Raw genomic sequence first — 27,305 nt, 5'->3', positions numbered from 1 at the left:
TTTGAAATTCCCTGAAAAGCCATCTAATAACCCAAGAGCTCTGATGGAGGTGTACAAGAAGATTAATATTGTTTTCATGACTGCTAATACAACATCCATTCTGCAGCCCATGGGTCAAGGAGTAATTTTGACTGTCAAGTCTTATTTAAGAAATACATTTTGTATGGTGATAGTTTCCAGAAAAAGTGATTCCTTTGGTGGATCTGAGCAAAGTAAATTGATAACATTCTGAAAAGGATTCACCATTCTAGGTGCCATTAAGAACATTCATGATTCATGGGAGGAGGTCAAAATACCAATATTAATGGGAAATTGAAAGAAGTTTATTCCAACCCTCATGGATGACTTTGAGGGCTTCAAGACTTCAGTGGAGGAAGTCCCTGCAGATATGGTAGAATCTAGCAAAAGAGGTAGGATTAGAAGGGAAGCCAGAAGCTATGATTAAATTGCTAAAATCTCATGATTAAATTTCAAACTCCTGACCTCGAGCAATCCGCCCACCTCGGCCTCCCAGAGTGCAAGGATTACAGGCGTGAGCCACCGCGCCCGGCGTCATGATTAAATTTGAACAGTTGAGGAGTTGCTTCTTATGGGTGAGCAAAGAAAGTAGTTTCTCGAGATGGAGTATACTCCTGGTAAATGTGTTGTTAACATTGCTGAAATGACAATAAAGAATATTATATAATCGTAGTTGATAAAGCAGTGGAAGGGTTTGAGAGGATTGCCTCCAATACTGAAAGAATTTCTAGTGTTGGTCAAATACTATCAAATCACACAGCATGCTACAGAGAAATCTTTCCTGAAAGGAAAACCCAATCAATGTGGCAAGTTTTACTCTTGTCATTTTAAGAAATCACCATAGCTATCTCAATCATCAACAACCACCACCTTGATCGGTAAACAACCATCAACATTGAGGATAGACCCTTCACCAATAAAAAGATTACAACTCTCTGAAGACTCAGATGATAGTTACCAATTTTTAGCAATAAAGTTTTATTTATGTATTTTTAAAAAATATAATGCTACTGCACACAATAAACTATAGTATAGTGTAAATATAACCTTAATATGCCCTGAGAAACAAAAATATTTGTGTGAATTACTTTATTGCCATATATACTTTCTTGTGGTTGTGTGGAACTGAACCTGTAATATCTCTGAGGTATGCTTGTACATACTTCCTAGTGCTTATGGGAACAGTGCTATGTTAGGAGTAAGATATACTAACAGGAAACTTTGCAAAACAATGCTAATTTGTTCTCCAAAGAAATTGGACCAATGTACAACAAATGTACTCTGTTGAGTCTATCTTCCTAACACTTGTAATGTCACACCTCTTAATTTCATGTATTTCCTCTTATTGTGAAATACCTATTCAAGTTTTTGTCTCCACTTTCTATTCCTTTTGTTGTTATTGATTTGCAAAACTTTGTACTTGTCCTTGATTTTAGTATCTTCTACAAGTTCAAAGTTTTTTTCTTTTACTTACATTAATGTTCATTTTAATAAATATGAATTTAGTTTTTAATTATTAAAATTAATCAATCTTTTGATAAGCAGCTAGTACCCTAACCAGTCATTCATAAGAGACACTTCTTTACTCAGATGTCTGAAGAGAATTCACATATACTCTTTTTTTAACTTTCAGTTTTACTCTTGACATACAAAATCTTAATTTGTTGTGGTGTGAAGAAGCATTCTTTTATTTTCTTTCCGGCCTCCCTCCATCCTACCCTCTCTTCCTATCTCTTTTCTTTTCTCCTTTCTTCCTTCCCTTCCTCCATTCTTTTTGGCTATAGTGCAGCAATTTTTCTCTTTAGTTTTTATCATATTTTCTTTAACTGAATACAACATTCTATCACGAAAACCCAATCATAAATCTAATTTCCACATATGCATGTATTTTTGTTTTTTTTGTATTCTGTATTCTATTTTATTCTTGAATTTGTCCATCTCCACACCAGGGCCACAGTCTTACAGTTACTATAGCTTTCTAGTAAGTGTATATCTCATAGAGCATAACAAATCTTTTTCTTTATGTCTCTATAAACATTTTAAAGTTAAATTGTCATATTAAACAAAAATTTAAAGATGATCAAAGAAAAACCAATCATGATTTTGATTGAAGTTGCATTAAACCCATAAATTAATTTTCAGAGAAATAACATTTGTATAATGTTAATTAGGTTTCTTTATTCATGAATATAGAATTGTTCAATTTATTTAGATATTCTTTAATGTCCTTCAATAAAGTTTTTAATTTTCTGCTTACAGGTCTTGCATATATTTTGTTAGATTTATTCATGGTGGTCTTATACTTTTTGTTGGCATTTTAAATATTTTAAATGTTTACTAATATTAATGTTTTTGTTGCTGGTGTGTATAAATATATTTGACTTTTATATATTGATTTTATAAAAAGTCACATAATTCCTTTTTTTCTATGCCTGTATTTCATTTGTACTGCATATATATTCATTTGTATTTCTGTGCATATAATTGTGTCATATGCTAATAGCAATGCTATTATTAGGAATCTCTAATCCTTATAATTGTTATAATATTTCTTTACTTATTTAATTGTCCTGGACAGAATTCCAATATATTATTGAGTCAGAGTATTCATAGAGAACATCAATATCTTTGTTCTTGAATTTAAATGGAATACTTCCAGAATTTGCTCATTTAAGATGATATTTGTCGTAGGGATTTTCTTTTTCTTTTCTTTTCTTTTCTTTTTTTTTTTTTTTTTTTTTTTTTTGAGACAAAGTCTCACTCCGTTGCCCTTAGTAGAGTGCCTTGGTATCAGCCAAACTTACAGAAGCCTTAAACTCCTGGGCTCAAGGGATCCTCCTGCCTCAGCTTCCCAAGTAGCAGGGACTACAGGTGCACACCACAATGCCCAGCTAATTTTTTTATTAGTAGACATGGGGTCTCACTCTTGCTCAGACTGGTCTCAAACGCCTGAGCTCAAGCAATCCTTCTGCCTTGGCCTCCCAGAGATTTTCTTTTTCTTTCTTCCTTTTGCTTTTCCTTTTTTAAAAAGTTACTTGACACCTTTCATGAGGTTAATAAAATTCTCTTCTATTCCTATTGTAGTAAGAATTCTTATTATAAACAAATGTTAAAATTTTTTCAGCATCTTTTGAGATTTGATATGATTGCTCCCATTTAATTGGTTAGTCTGAGAATATACATTTATATATTTCTGCATTATGGTTCTTCCATGCACCCAAATTGATCCTTGTCTATTAATATTTTTATAGAGAATTGCATTTGGGTTACTAAAATTTTCTTTAGATGTTTTGCATCTATATCCATGAACACAATTGACCTGCTATCATTATTACTCATACCACATCTGGGTGTAATTTTTTATAAAAACTATACTGCCTCATAAAATGAATTGCAGAATCTTCCCTCATTCCTTATTTCTTTTTGGAAGTATGTGTATAAATTTGGAAGTTCCTTAAAAACTGGTAGCACTCATAATTTCCTAGTGAGTCTTTTTTAATAGAAAATTATTAAATAATTACCTTAATTCCTTTAATAATTACTGAAAAATATCATGTTTTCCAATGCTTCTTAAGTCAGCTTTTGCAAGGCATATTTCTGTAGCAATCTGTCTATCTTTCCTAGGTTTTCAAATGTTTTGGCACTGAAGATTATGAGAGCTTTTTAAAACATGTCAGTAGCTGAAAAATTTATCAAAGCTAATTGTTTTTGGTGAAAGCCTAACCAACCAGTTGACTCACCATTGTTCTTCTACTCCATGATGATGTTTCATCTGCTATTCATTCTTGTTTTCTTTTAAAATTGTCATCATTGGTTCTTCAGCAGCATCCTACCCCCAAACATAAACCCCATGTGACTGTCAGACCAGCTTACTCTCTGTAAATTGATTGCTAGTGGGATTGAAAAATTGACCTCTCTTTATCTTAACTTCTTAATCCACTCAACCCATGCAGTTTTCCCTAGAGATTCATTCATTCCTTATTTCATTCATTCATTGAATAGTAGCTTTGGGAAATTATTTAATCATTTTGACCTTCAGTTTCCTTATCTTTAAAATGAAATTAATACCACCTGCTTTGTTGGGCTGTTTACATGCACATAAATAAAGTATGCTTGCAAATGAATTTTACTACCCATAGGTTACTAATTTAATTATTTTCCCATCATAAAGGTAATATATATGTGTTGTGGGTCAGGATGCTTGCCACTTCTCTATATCACCACTTCCCCCAGCCCTAGTGCTTTGGCGGAATAGTCACAAAGAGAATTTTCTAACAAGTAAAGCTGGACTGATAGTAAGGAGAGTTCTCCTGCCTCAAATCTGAAATTATAGCCAGTGGACAACTGGGAGACCTGCTTACATCATTGTAAACAGAAGGCGCAGAGAAAAATAGCTGTGATGGAGGGCAAATAAATCCAAGAGACTTGGCAAGAGCCAAAGTAGAAGGCTATATATGGCACTGACTTTTCACTCAGTAAGGCTGCAACAGCCATCATCTGTGAAGTCCCCACTTCCTGGGTCACCCTTCCCATAGGGGGAGTGAAAGAATGAGGAGTGTATGAAAGGACTTCCCTTTGGTGCAGCTTCAGTATTGTGTACTGTTTTGCCTCTCAGTTTCAAAAGGTCCACTTGAACAATTAATATGTATAAACATTTTATAATGAAAGAATCATGTTTGGCACATTATACTTACGGACATTTTTTGAAATCAAAACTTCAAGTGATTTATGAAAGATATTAATGATGCCTGAGCTTTCAATGTTGGTCTCTACGATATTGGTTCTATAGAGTTTACTATTTATCTGCAATAGCTAAATTTAAAAGGGGGCCTATGTTAATATATGGGTTTAGTAACCCTGTGTCAGATACTTTCTTATTACATTTGCTTAACAGTCTCCACTGAAACACTTTCTTAGTTTCAGTTATGTAAGGTGAATAAGTTCTAGAAACCTGCTATACAACAGTGTTCCTATAGTTAGCAATATTATTGCTAACTTTGTTTAGCAATTTGTTTTGTACACTTAAAAAGTTGTTAAGAGGGTTGATCTTGTTAAGTGTTCATAACACAATAAAAAAATAGGTGCTGGGATTCTGATACTTAGTGCCACTAAAAACAAATCTAGTTAATTTCCTCTAAGATTCAGAAGCTTACTTTTCATTTTTAATAAGTGTTAAAACTGATACAGAAAAATCAGTAAGTTTTCATTTTTACCTAACAATATTACTTAAAAAGCACATCAGAAAAATATTTTAAGAAAGAAAAAAATTACACTAAATCAAATTTCTAAAAAGCCAACAGATACTTCTTTTGATTCCAATCTCCAATTTTATTATTCAAAGAAAATTAAATACTGTCATTTATATATTATGTGGATGTATTGGTTAGAAATCAGATTGACTATATAAAAATAAATAAGTATGTGGCTATTAAGCAGTGTACATATTATACATTTTATATTATACACAGTGATATTCTTTGATACTTAGAGGAAATCAGTATGAGATTCATATATATTTTAGCATATCAATGCATAGTGAATGCTCAATTTAATTATACATATTCATATTTCTTTGTATTGAAGAAACACAAGACTGAAGGATCAAAAATGACTTTATCATATGTCATCAAGTCTCCTTTTCTTCCTTTTCCTCTTCCTTATTTAGAAAAAAAATAGTTTACTTCAAGAGTTTGTCTTAAGAAAGGTCTGCATTCTGATTTAAGCATTTAGAGCCAGAAACAAGCATACTTATCTCTTATTATTCTGCTCAATTCATATTCATACTTGCATGTACACAGTTACATATTATTCTTAAAGTTACAAGATTAGATGTCTTCACAGTTGCCTCAGTAAAATCTGCATGAATTTTCTGGTTTGTGATGTTAGTATTGTTTTTGAAACTATATTTATAGTATAGAAAACTCATTTTTAATAACTTCTACCTTGTTAAATACCCGGACTGTATCTATACATCCCTTGGTATCATTGATATTATTGCTACTGCGGTATCTTTAAAAAAATCTATGCATGAAGCATTTATGTCCCCCAATGCATTCTATACATACATTACAAAAAGAGTTATTTCATCTCTTTTCTGTGAATCTTGATAACCAGCTTCAAAGTGATGACTTAGGAATTTAATGAGAGTCTTCTATCATTTCCTTTTAAGGTAAAGCTAATTATAACCATATTCTCCCATTTCATATCTTATGTATTTTAGCAATAAATTATAAAGTTTAGGTAAAGTAGGAAATGCATCTGCTCCAACAAATTTGTGTAGTCTTTTGAGATACTGTATGACAAGTGAAATTATACTGTTTTAGGACATTCAATGTGGATAAGTGGGAGAGTTATTAAAAATGTAATTTGAACTCATCTTTAAAAATGCAGTGTAACTTATTGCTGTTACCATCATAACCAGAAATAATTTTCACAGTATGTGAAAAAATATATATTCTAGTGGGCTGTTAATAATTGAAACATTCATTTCATTATCTCTGGAAATTTCAAAAACATCCTTATCCCTATGTGTATGTTAGAAGTGAAGGATGGAGAGAATGAGAAAGGGAGAGAGACAAAAATGACTCTGAGAGAGAATGAGAGACAGAAAATGAGAGAATATTTATTTCTGGGAAATCTACAATGTTAACTCATTAAATAACTTTAATATTCTCCCTAGTGTAAAATAAGTTCAAAATAAGAAGGCAGTAAACAATAGGGTCTGTAATGTGGTCTAAATATGTTTTCTTTTTGAGTAATGTACATAAATTCTTTAAAAATTAATGTTAAAAGGAATATCAAGTTCTTTCAAGTCATATTTAAATGAATAAAAAATTAACATTTAGTTGAAATAGTCTTTGATATTATATACAAAATATTCTTAATTTAATTAGCATAATTAAATATTTTTATAAAGATCATGTGTTAAAATATAAACTTTTTCTAGTACATGAAAAATAGTCACCATTTCGGATACTTTAAAAAGATATAACTATAAATTAGTAAAGGATAGGGTTTTCTTTTTTAATTTTTTGTTCAGCTTGATTGAATTGATGAATAATTTTTTGCCTTTTGAGGATTTTGTGCATCTCTCTCTCTCTGGCATGATTCTATTAACAACAGATATATATAAAAGGTCATAAGCCCTGATGTAAGAGATTTGTTTAAATAAAATATTGTAGAAATTTGGTTATATAAAATGATATTTTAAATTAAGAAAGTAATGCAATCTGTGGAATCTGTTATGCATTTTCTAAATTACACACTTATTTTACTAGAATTATATATTCCAAGGCTTTACTATAGAAATATGTATGATATTTGTAATACCGAATCTGTAGGTTGACTATTAAATTATATTTTTAAAATTACATATATTTTGCTTTTAATTTGGGTAGATGAAACCAAAGATTTTTATAAAGCACCTTTCTCACAATTTATTATACCTAATTATGTTGATCAGTCTGAAAAATAATTTACATATTTTAAAGAGTTATCTTGTATTTTATTTCAATTCAATAAATTTAATAAATACTTATTATTTTTGGCTTAAACTTTTAGATATGATATGAGAATAAACTCTCTGTATTTTCATGAAGCTTAGAGTCAGAAGATTACAAATAACTTTAGAAGTACACAAAAAAGTTGATATTAACTTTTCATAAGTCATATTAGCATATGTATAACATATTAGCATGGTATACAACTACAAATGTACATATTGTGAAGAAAAAATCTTATTATATAAAAACCAGGGAGCAATTTATATTTTATATTTCCTCTTTTCTAAGTAATTTATACCTCTAAATAATTTGTGCAATTATATCACAATATGCACCATTAGGGAGGAAACAACTTTTATGAAATTAGACTGTAGTTTAGACATCTTGAAACAGAATAGTCAAGATCAGAGAGAAAGAATCTGCACAAGGAACTATAATAGAAACAAACACACACATCTATTTTAATACAATTAAAGATCAAAAAGGAAATAAATGCCGGAGAATTTTAGTATTTACTAGATAATTCACACTAGGGACAGTTTCAATCAATCAAGAAAATCACCTGCTCTCACAAAGTGTTACAGAAATCAAAAACTAAAGATTAGATGAAATAAGATATGATACTAAAATAATAATATAAATTGATGTGCTAAAGAAAAAATGGAAAAAAAAAAGAAATTAAAAGAATAGATAACTGCAGGTTCAAGGTAGCAAATAAAATACATATTTTTATAAAGTAAATCTCTTGTAGCATTGGAAAAATAATAAACCAAAAATGGTGATAAAACTAAAATGTGTAAATCACAAAGGATATTGGATTAGTAGGAGGATCCTACAGAATAGAGCAATTTGTAAGGCAATACATTGAAAGGGAACCACTGCAATAAGACATTCACTCAGCAGACCCATGATCAGGCAGCACAGCTAGAAAAAGGAATGGGAGGAGTTACAAGTGAGCATATCAGCCACTGGGTTAAGTGAAGGGTGACATAGTCTGGCCAGAGTCCCCTTTCTGAGCAACTACCTGTGGCATTTTCCTTTAGGATAACAAGAGAGGAATAGCTCACTCCTGGAAGTGTGGACCTGTCACTGAGAATGCAGTGTGGGCCTTTGTATTGGATAGAGCACATAGTGATCAAGGTGAAACTAGACACTCAACACAATTCTTTTCAAACTTATTTCATTTAAAAAACTTGAGACATTAAGTATTTTCAACCAAAGCAATTCTACCATAGCAACATAATCCATAAAAGTATTTGAATACACTTTCAAAAACAAACAGATACATTGCTAGATAGATTTGTTTTGTTTTGTTTTGTTTTGTTTTTGAGACTCTATTGCTTGAGCTAGAGAGCAGTGGTATCATCACAGCTGACTGCAACCTCAAACTCCTGGGGGCTTAAGCCATCCTTCTACTTCAGCCTCCCAAGTAGCTGCGGCGACTACAGGTGCGCACCACCACATCCTGCTAGTTTTTTATTTAATGTAGAGATGGGATCTTGTTATCTTGGTCAGGCTGTTCTCAAACTTCCAGGCTCAAGTGATTCTTCCAAAGTGGCCTCCCAAAGTGCTAGGATTACAGGCATGAACCACCACATCCCTCTAGATAAGTGTTAATTTAACATATTTGGTAATATTTGAAAAACACAGGCAAACTAAATATTCATCAATAATGGGATAGCTAACATAATTATGGAATATCATGCAGCACTTAGAAATAATGAAACATCAATATCTACTGAAAGAGAACAATGCACATCATTTATTTTTGAGTACAAAAAGTAACGTATAGGGAAATATATAATTTATACTCCAAGTTATATAAAAAATTTATCTATATACTCATCCAACATATATATGTGTGGGTATATGAATACATTATATATAGATAGATAGATAAGAATATATTAGTTTTTATGTGCATATTAGATTGTTTAGGAAGATATACCCAAACAATCAAAATTGTATTTCCTAAGCAGTAATAGTGTTTAAAGAGGGGACTTAAACTTGTTTTCTAAATTCATTTTTATATATATTAAAATAGAGTAGAGAAGAGTAGGATGCTTAAAATTGAGAGACTGAAGGAAACATGTGATACATATTTAAAGTGTAGTAGAAAAAATGAAATGAGAAAACGGTTAAAATCAATGTTACGACAGTATATTTTCTAGAGCTACAAAGTAGCCATGTTGTTAATTATTAATTAATATTACTGGAAATAGTATTGATAATAAGTAACATTTATTGAGGACATGCTATATGGTAAGCATATTTTATATGCTTCAGAGGCATTTAACTTCTCCATTTTCCTATGAGGCAGGCACTATTCCTCATTTTACATATGAGACAATGAAGGCACACATTGGTTAAGTTATAAAATTTTTAATTTGAAGAGCCAGTACTTCCTTCCCCCCAATTTAACTGTGAAAAATGGGAAATCCTAGGTTTATTTGGTTTAAATGGACTTACAGAGGTCTTGGAATCGCTAAACTTTAGAATGCACAATTCCTTAATCCTATAGAATAAGAGATACTTCTTTGAAGTCCAGAGAATAAAGAACAAGAAATATTTCTCCTGATTGAGCTTCTGAATTAATATCAAGACTTTACTTTGTCATGACTTTGTCTACATTGGAGCTTCCTGCATGTGGCTAGTTCACCTAGCCAATAGTCCTGATCTTCTCCATTCTGTAGTTGCAGCTTAACAGAGGCACTGTTCTGAACTACATCCCTGTGTTCTGCCTGCTTCAGGAAGGCGATTCCACAGACCATGGATCAGCATTTGGAAACTGATTCTAGCCAGCAGGCAGCAATGCAATAGAAGATGAATATAATTATGGGAACCATATATCAATTAATTGTATTTTATTAATATTTGTTTAACATAAAACACATGGTATATATTTTATTCTGAGCTTTTAAAAGTGTATAGACAATCTCAATATTTGGTTTGTAGTTCCTGAGACTGACCTATAAGACTCATTTGAAATCACATGGCTTTTTTCTTTAAAAGAAGTATGTATAAAGTTTAGCTTATAGAGTTTCTCATCACTTCCTGTGGTTTAATGTTTACTCTTATATTGACAGAGAAAAGAGAGGCCAGTGGAAGAAGATAACATTAATCATTTAATCAGGCCAAAGTAACAATGATTTATTTCAGTGAGTATTTGTGATATCAAAATTATATGGTTTATATTGAAAAAAATCTTATTTTACTATGTCATATATTAACAATAAAGTATAAGAGAATGATATTCATAGATTTTGTAAGTAATAAATAAAAAATCATATTATTATTTCTATTCCTTGTTAACTGGCTTTCTTTTTCCTCTGTAGCAAATGTTTTATATTTAACAAGTGCAAGAAAGGAGAGTTGTTCTTCAAACACATGGTTTAAATGTTTAAGCACTCAGCTTGTGTGTGTGAGGGAGAGTGATTATTATTGTTATCAGTATTATTAAGAAGATAACTAGACAATGTTTATAAGGGAGAGAAGTCTGCTTGAAATGGATTGTTAGCTATTTCAAAAAACTGATTTCTCTTATGTAGCTGATATTCAATTTTTATACACTTATCTGGCTGCTGTAGTCAAATAACATTATTTCTAGATATGTTAGGTTGCTTATTTAATTAGTTAGTATTAAGTGAATTAATGGTAATGATATTATCCTTGGACTTACCCTGGCATTGGTCCATTTCCAGCAAGACTGTAAACCTGACGAGGATTTAGTAGATACTGGAATTTTCTGTAAATTCTATAAAGGTGAAAATATAGGGGGGGGGGAAGGAAATTTAATGATACTCAGTAATTTTAAATAAAAAGCATCCCTTAAAGTTATAAATATGTATGGTTATAATTGAAGATATTTGATAAATTTTGCATTAATAGTATTAGAAGTATAATGACTCATTAGGAACTAATAGTTCTTTTAAAAAAAATGGCTAAGTAGCCATTATAAAGGCAATGTAGCTTATTGTTAGAACTAATGTTTGTATTCTTAACATGAATATTTATTTAAAGTATTTTAAAAACCCAATTTGAACATTATTTAGCTAACTAGATTTCAGATAGATATTTTTTAAATACTTTAGTATAAAATTCCTTACATATTTTCTCTCAATAAATCCTTGTCAATAGACACTTCTGTACATGGAACTCAATATTAGGTCATTGAGCCAAGCTAATTTAGTCAAAAATTTTCTCTCCCCTATGTAAAATGAAATTTTATACTTTATATGTATATATGTAAGCAAAGAATATAGCCTCACTTGGCCTAATCATTTTATATAAACAATCATTTTGATTAGTCAGCTCACAAAATTGCTAAACTGTCTCAACAGGCCATATTAAATACTTTTTATTTTTTTTCTGAAAAAAATCCTCGTAAGCAAATGCAACAAAAATTTTTCTATGTATACACATATCCCACATGGTTGGGATTCTCAGAAAAAATATTAAAAGTGAAAGGACATATTTAGTTTTTTTAATTTTATATATATGTAAAAACATTGCTATATATTTTACAAACACATTCTTATGATATTTACTGATAAAAACTCTCCAGATTCACTATGTAATATCTGCTTATATCTTTGATAATCCTTCTCAATACCTCTGCCTCTGAGAAATGTCTATCAAATCTGGCTATTCCACCCCACTACCTTAGTTCAGGCTTCAAGTTCCCTCACAGGTCTATAAAATTTTTGGTAATCCAGCCCTATTCTAGACTGCTTTGTAAGTACAGTTATGGTGAGAAGTTCCTGCTAGTGGCTAGCTATTCACAATATAAAATTCAAATATCTCCACAAAATGGCCACAGTCTCTGTCTCATTGTTCTCTCCTTTCCTCTTAAACTGTAACCTCAGTAAATTCCTCCTGGTTTATACCGTGCCCTTTCACAAATCTGGTTTTCTCCTTTCATTTGACAAATATCTACTTAAATGAAAATCAGTACAAAACCTACTTCTCTGAAGACATCTTGGTTTTCAGAAATAGTTACCTCCTCCTCTGAGTTTTAATAGAACCTTTATTTTAAACATTTCTATTTTAATATTTGCTGTGTAGCATTGCAATACAACTGTTTATGGGACTGCCTCCCTGCATGACTGCTTTTTATGCCTTTTATCCCCAGCACCTTTTTCTCTTAAGATTTAATTTGTCTCTAACTTCCAACATGAATTTAAGTTTTATCTAATTTTTTGTGAAAAGTTTACTTTTTAAAAAAATATCCATAATATATACAGCTGATAGACTATAAATAGTAAAGGAGAAAAATATTATAGTATTACTATTTCATTACTATTTCATATCTCTGAGTGACACAATTATTCCTCTTTAATAAAGCATTGTGAATATTTTTAGTTAGCAAGCTATTTAAAATAATTTATATCACATTTAACAGAGTAAAAACATAACTATATATTAATGAAAGAGAAACTTATACTTTTTAAGCAGAAGTAATATTTTGTTGATTGAAAACTAAAGAACATTCTTCATTTCATTGAAATATACCTGGAAAACTAAATGGTACAAAAAGTAAATTAAGTTACAAAATTCCCTTATTCAGAGAAACATTTCAACTTTGTTATTTGGTGAACCACAAAGGAATTTGTTTTACTGACATAGTGTTTGGGTGAGTGCTTTTATCTGTTTGTCCATTTTGGTTGAGATTAGAAAACACATCTATATGGGTGAAGCACATACTTACAACTTTGACTCAAACTGTACAAAAACAATTCATGTAACCAAAATGTAACCAATTCATGTTTATATCCCTGTAATATTTTGGGAAAAAAAAAAGACATCTGGAAAGCATTCAGGCAGGTATAAGGTTTTTGTTTACGACTGTCCTCTTAAGAACATAAGAATTACTTTTCAATGTAGTGATTTTCATATTTGTATTAAATATGATCATTTAATCACTGATTCATTACAGAAATGAAATTTTGTTATCAGCTAGAATACTGAGATACCTGATAATGCAGTTCATTACTATTCAGATTAAATAGTATGTGCTTCTCCAGGAAATATGGCATCATGTTCTCCAAAATGCATATGCAGAAAATCATTATAATATATTTTGCCTAGAAGCTGGATATAAATTCTGTTCCTCAGTACTAGGTTATGATTTACCTGAAGCCATCATGTTAACCATTTAGAGAACCAATTTTCTTTGAACAGTATTTATGAAGCCATGTTGCATTTGAACCTGTTTGTTAAGGGCTGGGGGTGATAGGTGGGGTAGAGAGAATTCAAATACTTAAGCTATGACAATATACATATTTATAAAAACCATTATATTAAAATTTCAATTCTAAAATCATCATATCCCTATATAGTTTATAATATATGTGCTAGCATTGTTCATTGTGTATTAAAAATAGTAAACAGTGAGGAATAATGTTTTTAAGCATTTTACATCATAATTTTAGTTTATCTTTGTACATACATGTGATATAGAAAAGGAAATGATTTTTAAAAACATACCGTTCTCCTTGCTTCCCACCACTTTTGGGGTTCACAAAAACTAAAAGCGGGTGAGTACCAGGAACAGGAGTGATCTAGAAGGAAAGATGGATATATGGAAAAATTACTAGGCACATTAAATATGAAAAGGACCAATAGGGTTTGGATGTCTGGCTCCTCCGAATCTCAAGTTGAAATTCCATCACCAGCGGGGAGGTGGGGCCTGGTGGCAGGCGTCTGCATCAGGCCTACTCCCCCTTCATGCTCCGCCTGGACTGGAAGCTCCCTAAAGCCCTTGCCAGAGGCAGCGCGGTGCTCCTTGTACACCCTGCAGAACTGTGAGTCAAATAATCCTCTTTTCTTTATAAATTACCCAGCCTCAGGGTTTATCCTTTATAGCAGTACAAAGCAGACTAAGCGAGGAGTAGGGGTGTTGCCTTAAAGATACGGCTTTGGAATTGGGTAATGGACAGAGGCTGGAAGAGTTTGGAGTGCTCAGAAGACAGGGGGAAGATGGGGGAATGTTTGGAACTCCTTAGAGACTTGTAAAGTGGTTGTGACCAAAATTCCGAGAGAAATATGGACAGTAAAGACAGGGCTGATAAGGTCTCAGATGGAAACCAGGCCGGGCTGCCCCTCCCATTGCGGCCCAGAGACCTCAGAGAACTGAATGGCTTGGGGGGTTAGGCCCCCGGCGCCACCACTTTGTGCTACCTCAGGAGGCTGCTCTCCGGGTCCCTGCTACTGTGACTCCAGCCGCGGGCCAAAGGACCCCAGGTCTATAGCTCAGGCCTCTGTTCCGGAGGACTCAAGCCATAGCCTTGGTGGAGTCCATGTGGTGCTAAATCTGCAGGTGCCAAGAGTGTGGGAGTGGCGGAGGCATGGCGGCTTCCACCTAGATTTCCCAGGATGTTCGGGAAAGCGTCGGTGCCCAGGCAGAAGAATCCTGCAGCAGGGGCGGAGACCCTTCAGAGAAACCCTACTACGGCAGAGCCAAGAGGAAATGTGGAGTCGGAATCCCCAGGCGGAGTCCCACCAGGGCACTGCCTAGTAGAGCTGTGGGAAGAGGGCTCCTGCCCTCCAGACTCCAAAATGGTGGAGCCACCGGCAGCTGCACCCTCTGTCTAAAAAAGCTGCGGTCACGTGACTCCAAACCACAGCAGCAGCCACGTGGGCTGCGCCCTACAAAGCCGCAGGGAGGAGGCTGCTCAAGGCCTCAGGGGCCAAACCTTTTGCACCAGCATGCCCAGGTTGCCGAATGTGTAGTCCCATTTCTTTTGGCCAGTTTCTGCGTTTTGGAAATGGAATGTTTACCTGATACCTGTACCACCATTATCTCTTACAGTGAATAACTAGTTTTTGATCTTACAGGCTCATAGGTGGCAGGAACTGGACTTGAGTGTCAGGTGAAACTCCAGATTTTTGAGTTGATGCTGGAAGGAGTTACACCAATACTCAACATCCTCACTAACTTGTACACACATTCTTTAACCTCTTATAAAAGCCCCTACTCTCCTTACTGAGGGAGACAGGTTTGAACTCAGCCCCTTACCCCTGTCTCTCCCAGTTGATGACATTGCTATCACTCTATTAAAAATTCCTTTCTTCCTTGGCAATTCACGTTGTCCTCAGTAATAGAATTTCTATTCAGCAAGCAATCAGACCTATTCTGGGATCCCTTTTTGGTTTGGGTTTCAGTAACACTGGTGGCTTGCAATGGGTGCCCACCCCCTGCCATTAAAAATTAAAATGAAGAAATACCAAAAAACACCTACATCTAGAGACTAGCATTCAACTTCCTTTATTTTTCCTTTATCCCTAATCTTTTTACAAAATTTGAACTCCTAAAGTTTCCATATGCAAAAAAATAATGTTAACAGATACAGATTTTAGTTGATTTCTAACTCAATTTGAATTGTTACCCCTTGTTTTTAAATAGAGGTGCGATTCTCAAGCTAAATTAAAGTTCCAAGCAAAGTATTAAATCTGAACCCAAATACTCTTTAGGATGATTTTTCCTTTCCTCCCCAAATTCAACATTCAATTTATGACTATATGAGATTATATTTAAATTCACACTCGGTGGAATATTTAGAATTCTTTCGAAACTATATTTTGCAATGTCTTTTGGAGATATTTATTGGAATATTTAAAGGCACCATTATAAGTTATAAATTAAAAGTCAGTAATAATTGTATTTTAAGTTGTATATTATTATGAACAAATAAACATCACATTTGGAAAAAATTATAGCCTGCAGAGTCTCTTGAAATAAAATACAAAATCTAGATGCATTTTTGGAAGCATTTAGATGGAGAAAGAGATTAAATGGATTAGAAAAACAGAAGAGAATTTAAAGAATTTAGAAGAATTATGATATTTCATAAGCACAAAAATAAAACACCCAATATGGAAACACAGAAATAATAAATCAATTAGCAACCTTTTCTTTACACATCCTCGTATCATAGGTCAGGCTTATAAAATAAGACAATATACAAATAAAATGTGCTATTTATTTGGAAGTTATCAGGTACTGTGTACTGGCATACCTTTGATGCTATTAACAGGTACCTAACCTAATGGAACTCACCTAACACCTAATGTAATCCACATTTAAGGAGGGATATGTGATTAAACAGAAGCACTGCTGAGATTCTGGTGTTAAGGAAAAATTTAATGGTGTTAGACTCAAAATGTTAAAGTTCCAGGCAAATTTGGCATGTTTTTCAATGCTCATTCAAAAATCTTTAAAACTGTGCTGACCTTTGTTACTATAAAAAAAAGAGGCCAAAAAATAAAAAATTTAAAAAAAAATTTAAAAAAGGCCAATCCGGCACAGTATATTTGGGTGCCAGGAGACCAAAGAGAAAATTCTTGTATTTGAAAGCCAAAGACGTGCAGTACTGCATAGTCATCTTCAAGTTAGACAAGTTAAAAATAACCAACCATTGTGTTCGGTAATCCTGAGATAATCAGTAGGATCTTAGTGGTAGAGTCTGCTATTGGCATTTAATTCTCAAATTCCCCTTCGTCTTAAGTAGAACAGCCATGGGCCTATGGTAATGTAGAAATATCTTCCCTTCCTGTAACATCTGTATCTTGGAAGCTGCTGCTGCTGCTTAAAGAGTTTATATATATATATTTTGAAGAATTTTGAGAAGCTTTAACTTCCAGTATCTTATTATGTAAGAGGACAAATATTAATAAATATACAGAAAAAAGTAGAAAAATATGTTTACGTTTTGTCTGGTGAGATATAATTGGTAGTTGCTTGAATTGAATTGTGCCCTCCCCCCAGATTCATATGTTGAAGTCTCCAGCCTTCAGAACTATGAAAAAATAAATGTCTCTTTTAAGCCATGCAGTCTATGGTAATATGTTATAGCAGCTTGAGCAGAATAACACAGAAGTATTGCACGGAAATTCAAGGTATGCTCTTTATAATGAAGAGTGAGACCTTCTAGCCTTCTTTTTCCTGATGCCAGCATGGACCTTGGAAACTATGAGGATTGGCAGCCATCTTTGATCATGAGGAAAGATGCCACAGATTGAGGACATGAAATAGAAATATAGGAGCACCAGTGCTGATAAAAAAATGGAGTTGTCTAATCAGCCCTAGAGATAATACTTCTGTATTTCATTTACATGAGGGAAAAAAATGATGGCTATCTTGTCTGAGACACAAACAAACGAAACACTATATTTTGCTTTTTTCCCCTTATTTTTGTCATTTCCCATCACACACTGCAGAACCTAACTGTATTTGATGTCAAAGACAAGATCTATAGGGTCGAACAATTGGATATAGAGGTAATCAGGCATAGAGAGACACATTATTCTTCATCAAGCTCGTTAATATCTCTAGTCCCTGAGGGAAGAACAATAGAAACTTGATATAAAGACCCTTGGATAACCTCTTTATTTTATTTTACATTATGCTATTATCATTGTTGAATATGGGCATACTTCTTTTTAGCCAATCCTTTTATAAATTAAATATCTGAGATCAAAAAATAAATGCGGTTATTATTAGATATAATATTTCAATTAGTTAATTTGACGGGACTATTTTATTCTGGACTTTAGTTTCCAAAGAGGTCAATCAGGTATGAACTATCTTCTCCCTCTCCTTTACAGAATTGCCTACACACCAGAACACTCTCTTACATCCATGCAAAACAACCATTAAAATCAGGAAGTTAACATGATTCTGGACTAATTTCTTTTGTGTAAAAGATATTGTTGGGACAATTGGTGAAACTTGAATGATAATTGAGGATTAGATAGCATGTTATATTCAAGTTTAGTAATTCTCTGTTGGACTGTATCTAACTTTTAACATGACGAATTCAGAATTTTTACTTTCAAACATAAATTCTGAAATAAGATATAAAACTCAGTCATTACGAAAACTGATTTCTTGCCATCTAAAGATACTGTATCTTTTTGGTTTCAGATTTTGGTAGGGTTGGAGGTAAAAGACAAAAAGATAAATATATCAAAAATTCTGTCAGTCTAAAAGAATTCATTCTTCAAAGTACATATTTATACAGCATTTGAGATAACCTTAGGTGGAACAGCATGTAAAACAGAAGACAGTCAAGTTGCTGTGTTTAAAGCATGAAAGAGTTCTGAATACACACTCAGTCTCCCATCACTCCACCACTGTACTGGTGATATCTCCACAGCACCGTGTGCTTTCTCAAAACAGGTTTTTAAAAACATCAAGATAGAGTAATGCAGTATAAATAACTAAGAAAATACTGATGAAGAAAAGAAGTGTTTAAGGAAGATTTATAGCATCTGTGGTACTAAAAATCTTGAAGAATAGTTATAAATCAGGTGTGCAGGGCATTCCAGAAAGAGACTGCTCCTTTTGGATTCCCCTCTATACTGAATGGAGATCATCATGTAAAATTTTATTTACTCACATATAGGAGCAATTTAAAACTGTATATTTAAATAGCATGACTTTAGAGTCAGACTGATTTCAGATCCCAGTTCAACCACTGCTCTCTATACATACTATCTCCCTTAGTGATCTCATTTTATCCAATGGTTTTACCTGCTGTCAATGTGTTTCACTCACAAATTGATACCTGGCTTTTTTCCTGAATTCTAGATTCACATATTTGTCTGCCTCCTTAATAATCTCTATTTGGATGTCTAACAGCATCAGAAATTTCTCTTTAAACTTTATTCACTCAGACACTTTTTTATCTGCATAGATGGTCACTCTAACATATTTGTTGTATGGGGCAAACCCTCTTGGAGATGTCCTTGACTACTTACTTTCTTAAAATCCTTATATCCAATCAATCAGCATATCCCTTTGACTCTGTCTTCAAAACATGCAGAATCCCACCACATCTCTCCACCACCACTCTTCCACCCTATCAAGCTTCCATCCTGTTACTCCTGGATAACTGTGGTGATTATCTACTGGACTCCCTGCTCCCCCACAATCCCATCTCAATAACAGTGAGCCTTTTAAAATGAAATTCAAATCATGTCACTTCTGTGCTTAACTTTCCCACTGATATCTTCTCATCTCACTCAGATCTAAATTCAAAGTCTTTATTAAGGCCGTCAAGGCTTTGTAGCATCTAGCTCTGTTACTTCTCTAAAGTATTCTCTACCACTTTTCATCTTGCTCACCCTACTCCAACCATGCAGTTTCTTCTTGATCCTACAACTTTCTAGGCATATATTTGCCTCAGGGCTACCCATTTCCCATATTGCCACATGGCCAACTGCAGCACCTCTTGAATCTTTACCCAATATCATCGCCTTCTTAATGAGGCCTAATCTGGCTATTGTACTTAAAATTGTAGATGACTCCAACTCTCTGCTCTGATATTTCTTATCTTATTCAGCTCTATTTTTTATATCATTCATCATCTATCAAATTATGTATATGGAGATAGGGACTCTATTTAAAGGTTGTTGTAATACTCAAAACAAGAGAGTAATAATTCTGGACTCAAGGAGTTAGAATGATAATGAAGAACTGCTTATGCAAGAGTCAACAAGATTGAGAATTCTAAAGTGAACAATGGACACACACACACACACATCAATCAAAGAAAGGGAATTAATTCTATGTATATACTATACAGTTATGTATAGTACATATCCATATGTTTAGTTTATAGCCTTCGTGTTACAGGAATGAGATATAGCAAATAAGGAAGAAGCAGCTGTGTGGGAGAAGATACTCATTCAGTTTTAGATATTTAAGTGTAAGAGTTCCCCCTTTTTTTCTTGTATTAGAAGTATTACAAACTATATTTTTTAGTTCTCAAGGGATACTTTTATTTGGAAATGTTTCTCAAAGAATATTTAAGGACAAGGTAACTTCAACATAATACAGTTTAAACAATTGTTCTGTTTTTCTCCATATTTGTTCACATGTGGGAGTCATCTGTAGTCCTATATCTCTTGCATGTTAAGAAATTGCAGTTTCAATTACATGTGATCATGTGTATTGAGTATAAACCTATGGTGTGAGTGATGACAAAGACAGAGTGCCTAACCACCTCTATTTGAAGTCCCCTAGGACTCGGGTTAATTAATGGGACTCATCATAAGGTTATACATGATCTATTACTTCCTCTAATTAGAAATAATAATCCTGATCATTATGCTGGTTAGCTGGAAAGAAATAAGATGAATGGGCTTAACTATGATTAATAGTCTTCTTTAAGCAGTGTAGATCTCTTCTGTCACTGAGTTATATGCAAACTGGGCTGCAACTCAATGCTTTTTCATGATACGTATTTTTTAAAACTCACAGAAAAAAATTAATTTACTGATAGATCTTTTTCCCTTTCCTGATAAAGACTATTTTATTATTTTAAATTGATAACCACAATATAAAATTCCTATGTTTTAAATTTTATATGTAATAGATATCTAGGAATTTACTTTTTTATTTTTTGACATTTTCTTCAGAACTTTGTATATTATATTTTGGTCCATTCTGTTGAAGTGCAAGAGATTTTTGCACATGATTACATATCAAAATTTTAAATTTCAAAAAATTATGATCACAATAACAATATTATTTTTGTACTGCTGTTTTGTTAGGGCTGATATCTACTCTTTGCCTACTGAAAAAGTTTAGCTGACACTTTTACATGCCAAAAGGAGTTATGAAATATATTATTTGGTTTGAGAGATGGAATACATCCCCAGAGAATGTTAACCATCTATGGTTTTTAATGTGACTAATTTAGTTGTAATAAGGTAAAATATTTCAAATTATTTTTTAATAAAACATAAAATATAACTTGTATTGCTATATAAGTTTAAAGCCTTTAAAACACTCTGAATTTTGGTATCAATATCTGGGTAATTTCAGATATTTTAAAATGAAATTCAAATCATGTCACTTCTGTACTTAATCCTCCCACTGATATCTCCTCATCTCACTCAGATCTAATTCAGGGTCTTTATTCAGGCCTTCAAGGCTTTGTAGCCTCTAGCCCTGTTACCTCTCTAAAGTACTCTCTACCACTTTCCATCTTGTTCACCCTACTCCAACCATGCAGTTTCCAACCATACTAATCTTGGGAAACTGAGATGAGAGAAGTTATAATTCTATTGCACACATGATTTTTATCTCACAGCCTGTGGCAAAATAAAAATACAGAGAATTAAGAACGTAGTCAGAAATTTAGGAATTACATACATGTTAAAATATTTTTAAGCAAAGAGGGTGTCTTAAGAGTAAAACATATAAACGCTGAGTCAGATGGTCCTCATTCAAACCTTGGCTTTACAATTCACTGGTCTTGGGGAAGTTACCTTACTTCTGAGCACCAATATAATTTTGAAAATATTGATAATAATAATGGTATTGAACTCGTGTTTATTGAGAGAATTAAACAAGTTAATGTATAATATATTATTGTAGTTCTTAGATTATACTATTTAACAAATAATACATGCTTCCCTTCCATGATGAGAAGTATGTGCTTAGCCATGTATGAAATGTAATTGGATTTCAGAATTAGCCTTTCCTTTCATTAATTTCATTGCAAGAACTAAGATCATTGCAGTGACTAAAGATTTAAACTGATCAATATTGCAATCTATGTATTGAATTGAAATGTTGATTTTTTTTCAAAAAATGTTTTACTGGATAATTTAATTAGTGAAATATTTTTGTTATCAAAATTGTGGATATATATCATATTTGAGACCTTTAATGGAATTGCTAAACACATGAATATGACTTCCTAAAAGTACATTCTGATTTACTCTTGATAATTAAATTATATATTCTCTAATAAATGTAATAATTTTATCATTCAACATTCCCTCTTTTTATACTTGAGTTTAATACTTCATAAAAATTTTCTATTCACAATGGGTTTTTTTAAGAACAAAACCAAACAGTAACTTGGTTATCAAAGTTTAGCCAATTATTTTTAAATTTTCAATGAGATTTTCAAGACAATGAAGAAGCAAGCATTTGCGCATTGACTGTGTGCCCTAAAATGCTTACAGATTAAGAAATACAAAATGATAATCTGTAGTATCACAGATAAAATAAATTTAAAAAAGAAGAAACATCATGTCTATTGAATGCAAGTGCATTACATAATCTCTGTGTGTTAAGTTATTGGTAAGTTTTCCTCAAGAACATAAAACTTGAAGCATATTCAAGGAATAAGCAATAGAAGACAGAAAACATATAGGTAGAATAACAAAATTAAGTCCAAAATTTTATAGGTTTAGCCTACTTTGTTGACTACTTTCATATTGGAGTAAGAAATAAAAGTAAAAAATGCAATACATTCATGCTATAAAATATCTTAAAATGCAGATGAAAGAAATGTTATTCTTAATGTCAAAGATCGTAAGGATACTTTATAGGTTTTTAAAGCTTCAAAAGGTAGTTTTTAACTCCCTGTGTTTACTTAAACTAGAAACATAAATGGTATTTGTCACTAAAAACTTTGAAAGATATGAATAAATTAAAATAAATTCTTTACTTTTATTATTCATTTAGGAATAAAAGCATTCACACAAATAGAGTTAATTTCCTTCTTTCCTAAAGACATACTTTTGCTATGAAAATGGCTCTTTAAAATCATATCCATACTAAATATAAATACATATATAGAGAGATAAAGAATACCTGTAAATAAATGTCACATATGTGTCTAATAAATGTGTATATTTAGTAGTAATTTGCAAAAACTTTCAGATTGACAAAAGATCTCTTGCCAATTTGAGTTTAAATGTAGATAACATCATAAATGATTAATCTAACCAGAATGTCACTCTGTCAATCAACTATAAGACAGGAATCTTGATAAATTAATAAAGATCTTTCTGAAGCAGTCTACTGAGCTAATATGCACATTAAACAAATGTGTTGATAGCCGAACATATGCCACTTTGAGAGACTAGAAGTAACAAATATGGAAGCTACTAAAATTTGAACTTAAAAAATAATACCTGTAGGCCTTGTCCATCCACAGTAACAGAGTTGGCTCTTTGCATTTTGTTCTTGTCAGTCACTTTATTTGCCTGCTGGGAACCACTCTTTTCTTTTTTCACTGTTGATTGTCTTTCCTGTAAGAGAAATATTTTTGTTAAATATTTTATAAAAATAATAATTAAAAAATAACATAAAAAAAAGGTTGAGTTCTTTTACTAAATGGGATAACTAGTAAAAAAGTTTCATAGTTACAAACTTGGGCCCAAATTTCTAATTTGAAGTGCCTAGTGAATAATATGGAAGTTGTTGCTTTTAACTGGCTCAATATATGTAATAGATTCATGATCAATATATCAGTTAAAGAAATCATGGGAAAGGAAAACAAATTGTATTATCCCTATGTGCCCAATTATGACTCTTTATCACAAGTTATTAAGGACTGCTAAAGTTGATTATTTTCATAAAAATGGTATAAATAGTGTAGGATTATAATTTAAAGGATTTGGTATTGAGTAATAAAAAGAATGCTTATAAATACAGGCAATATTGAACAAGAATTCTAATTGCATGATGGACTTTTAAGCTACTGTTTATATTAGGGTTACCATACAGCTTAAAACTCACATTCCATCCCAGCTAATTCCTTTGTTCCCCATAATGAAAAAATTTCTTCTGGGAGTTGTCTGCCCTCTGTTTCTTTTTTCTTTTTTTTTCTTCTGTCCTTTCCCACCCTGCTCTGATTCTATTTTCTCTCTTCTCACTCAACACAATCCAATTCAATCACTATGTCACCAAATCAGCTTTCATTAAAATCACCAGTAACCTCATTGCCACATCTAATGGTCAGTCTTCATCTTTTCAAACCTTTCAGCAGCTTTTGACAGAATTGATCTCTTCTTACTTCTTGAAAACTTTGGCTCACTTGGCTTCCAGGGCACTTCTTTCTCTTAGTTCTTCTCTTCCTACTTCACTACTTACTTCCTCATAGTCTCTTTCATTCATTCTTTCCCCAGTTTTGCAATCTGTAAGACTTGACCTTTTTCTTGAACTTCTCACCTTCACTATCTCACCTTCACTGGGTCCCTAGATAACTTCATTTATCCCCAAGGCTTTCAATTTCATTAATCTGAAGACTTCTAAATGTATATTTCCTGTTCCAATCTCTTTCTTGAAATGCAACTCCTACATGCAAATACCCTTTCTGTCTCTCCACATGAGTGTCTAAGACACACAATCCTAGAACATCCAAATTTTTTTATTTTATTTCCTGCCTAGCCTCTCCCCTCCTTGAAAATAAATCACAAACTTGATGACTACTCACCACCTTCATTATTACATAATTTAAGTGACTATTATCTTTTTGTCTTGGATTATTGTAACCATCACCTACTGGATCAATCTATGTCCATCTTGCCATCTTGTCTCCCTACACTCGGTTCTTTGCACAGCAGCCACATTCATCCCTTTTTACTCCACTCCAGCTTCACTGGTGTCCTTATTGTTCCTTGATCCACAACACTCATGCTTATAATTAAGAGTATTTGCAATCATTCTGCACTCTGCTGGAAAACATGACCCTACATATTTGTGGGGCTAGGTTTTCACCTCAGGTCTCTGATCAAATGTCAGAGAGGTTTCTCTAGTACCTTTAAGCCTCCTTTTAAAGTATGACTTGTTACAACCCGAAGTGTTATTTATTGGATTAGTTTAATGCCAGTGTTTTCCCATTTTAATCAAAGTTTCACAAAAGAAAGCACTTTCTTGGTTTCACTGGTCTATATCAGATCCTAGATTGGTGCCTGACAAAAGGCAGGATAAATGAATGAAGAAATAAATGAAACTTAAGATTAACAAAACACAATTTTTAAAAGAGTGCCTGAAGCATTGTATTGAAAAGGATTATTTGGCCATATGTAGGATTGATTTGAAAAAAAAATTCCTGATTAATTAGCAATGTCTGACATGGGTGCTTAAGTGTTTTAGTGCCACATATTTCCTGTCACATATTTCCTATTCAGAGTGTGTACACATACATTTTCTAGTTCCTATATTTGCTTGCTAGGGGGTAATTTCAATTTCTGTAATTTAGAATGCTATTTTTAAGTAGCTTTGAAAGTAAAGCTCTTATTAAATATATTAGGGTGAGACAGATCAGAAATCTCTGACTAAAATAAATGCTTACTAGTATAGTGCATTTACCTTGCAGTTCCATGGTGCAAAAACACTGAATATATATTGTGTGTGACTGAAAATGGATGGCATAATAAGATCCTTAAAATCCAAAATCTTTGGAAAATCATGTGATTTCATATGGTCATAATTTCTGGCAAAAATATTGATTTTTTAAAAATAAAACTCCTTTCAAAACTTGCAAATTATAATTTTGTCCATAGATAATTAAATGATATGATGCATAAGAAGAGTGAATTATGCATTGAGGTTGGCAATAAGAAAGCCTGAGGTGAATCTCATCTCTACTACTTAAGTATTATATAACTTAGCGAGCTTATGCTTTTGCAAAATGGAAATAGTGATATGTATTTCTCAGAATTGTGTAAGGTTTAACACAAAGCACATGAAGTGCTTAACATGGTGCCCATAATAGAATATATTCGTAATAAATGAAAGTTATTATGAATGATGTAAAATAGGGGTAGTTCCCCATTTGAGTGCTCATTGCCATTATGCAAAGTATTTGTTTTCCAAATGTGTATACACACACACACACACACATGCGTGCGCACGCAACATTATCCAACACTAAATTCTGCATTTAATTCATAAAATGCTTAGATTAGAAAAATTAAATAACATGTAAGTTGGTTAGTTATATTGAAAATGCATATTTTATTTAAGTAATACTGGAAACTTAAAATATGTAAATATATGTCTTTAAAGAGCTATCAAGTCATCTATTAACATTTTATTCTAGGTCATGAATATAGCTGGGGAAATTCCTGTGTAGTAGAAACTTCCAACTGACAGAGATAGCAGTTGATTAAATGGCTTCATATCCCTCCAACAAGTCATCCCTCTGAGTAAGAGGGCAGGAGACTAAACAATTGTAAAACATAAAAACAAATTTTAAAACTCTAAATTGAGTTTCAATTGATGAGGTTGTATTTTTGAAATCTAGATTTATGAAAGAGGTTTATAATAGGCCATTTTGAAAATACCCAGTATATCTGTCTATATACATATTTTATTATATTATCTAACAAATATTTAAATAGTAAACATTCGTTTCAGCACACACAAACTCCCATGTCAAGAAAACCATGTGATTTCTTTGAGGAAAAAAGCCAGTATGTGCAATATGTGGAATTAATCAAGGCTGAAAATTTAAAAACAGCAGAGACTGATAACTTTTTAATCTTCCAAGGGTTTTCTTGTTATTATATTATTTTGTTATATGTTTATTTCCAACTTGTTTAGAAGCCCCTCTGAGTTATTCACTATATTTTATTTAAGCAGCATAGGCTAACAGAAAGGTAGGTGGATACATTCTCCTATTTCTACTGAGAAAATCTTTATTCCTTTCCTTTTTATATGAAGGAAAGAAAGGTGGAAACAGTTGCATCCTTGAAATATGCTGTCCACCAGGATTTCACTAGCATGTTTGGGGATTAAGGAACCCTGACTGGCAGAGCTCTATTATGATATTTAAGAGAGTTAACTCCCAATGCAGAAGTTATTGAAAGATTTAAGAAAGAGCTTGTCAACCTCATTTTGCATCAGTCTAAAATTGCTCTATGATAATAGGGGGCAGTGTTTGCCATTTAACCTTCAGGTTCTTGCTTTACGTTTTGAGGCTCTAAATTATCAAATAAATCACATTGTTGTAATTAAGGCGAATTTCCTTC

At 32.5% G+C, this 27,305-nt stretch overlaps 1 protein-coding gene across 5 annotated transcripts in view; it reads right to left on the bottom strand.

Annotated features, from left to right (window-relative positions):
• DGKB (diacylglycerol kinase beta) overlaps positions 1–27,305 on the bottom strand; it is a 660,304-nt gene that overhangs the window by 385,702 nt on the left and 247,297 nt on the right. For all 5 annotated transcript variants that reach the window (XM_012741949.3, XM_012741953.3, XM_012741952.3 and 2 more), the window contains 3 exons: positions 23,460–23,576; positions 14,007–14,080; positions 11,200–11,274 (listed from right to left, as the gene is read on the bottom strand). In XM_012741949.3, the coding sequence (XP_012597403.1) occupies positions 11,200–11,274; positions 14,007–14,080; positions 23,460–23,576 (266 nt within the window). The remainder of the gene's footprint in view (positions 1–11,199; positions 11,275–14,006; positions 14,081–23,459; positions 23,577–27,305) is intronic.

This window comes from Microcebus murinus, chromosome 9 (genome assembly GCF_040939455.1).
Source record: "Microcebus murinus isolate Inina chromosome 9, M.murinus_Inina_mat1.0, whole genome shotgun sequence".
In the NCBI taxonomy this organism is placed as follows: domain Eukaryota; kingdom Metazoa; phylum Chordata; class Mammalia; order Primates; family Cheirogaleidae; genus Microcebus; species Microcebus murinus.
This window is presented reverse-complemented; position numbering and strand designations above follow the sequence as displayed.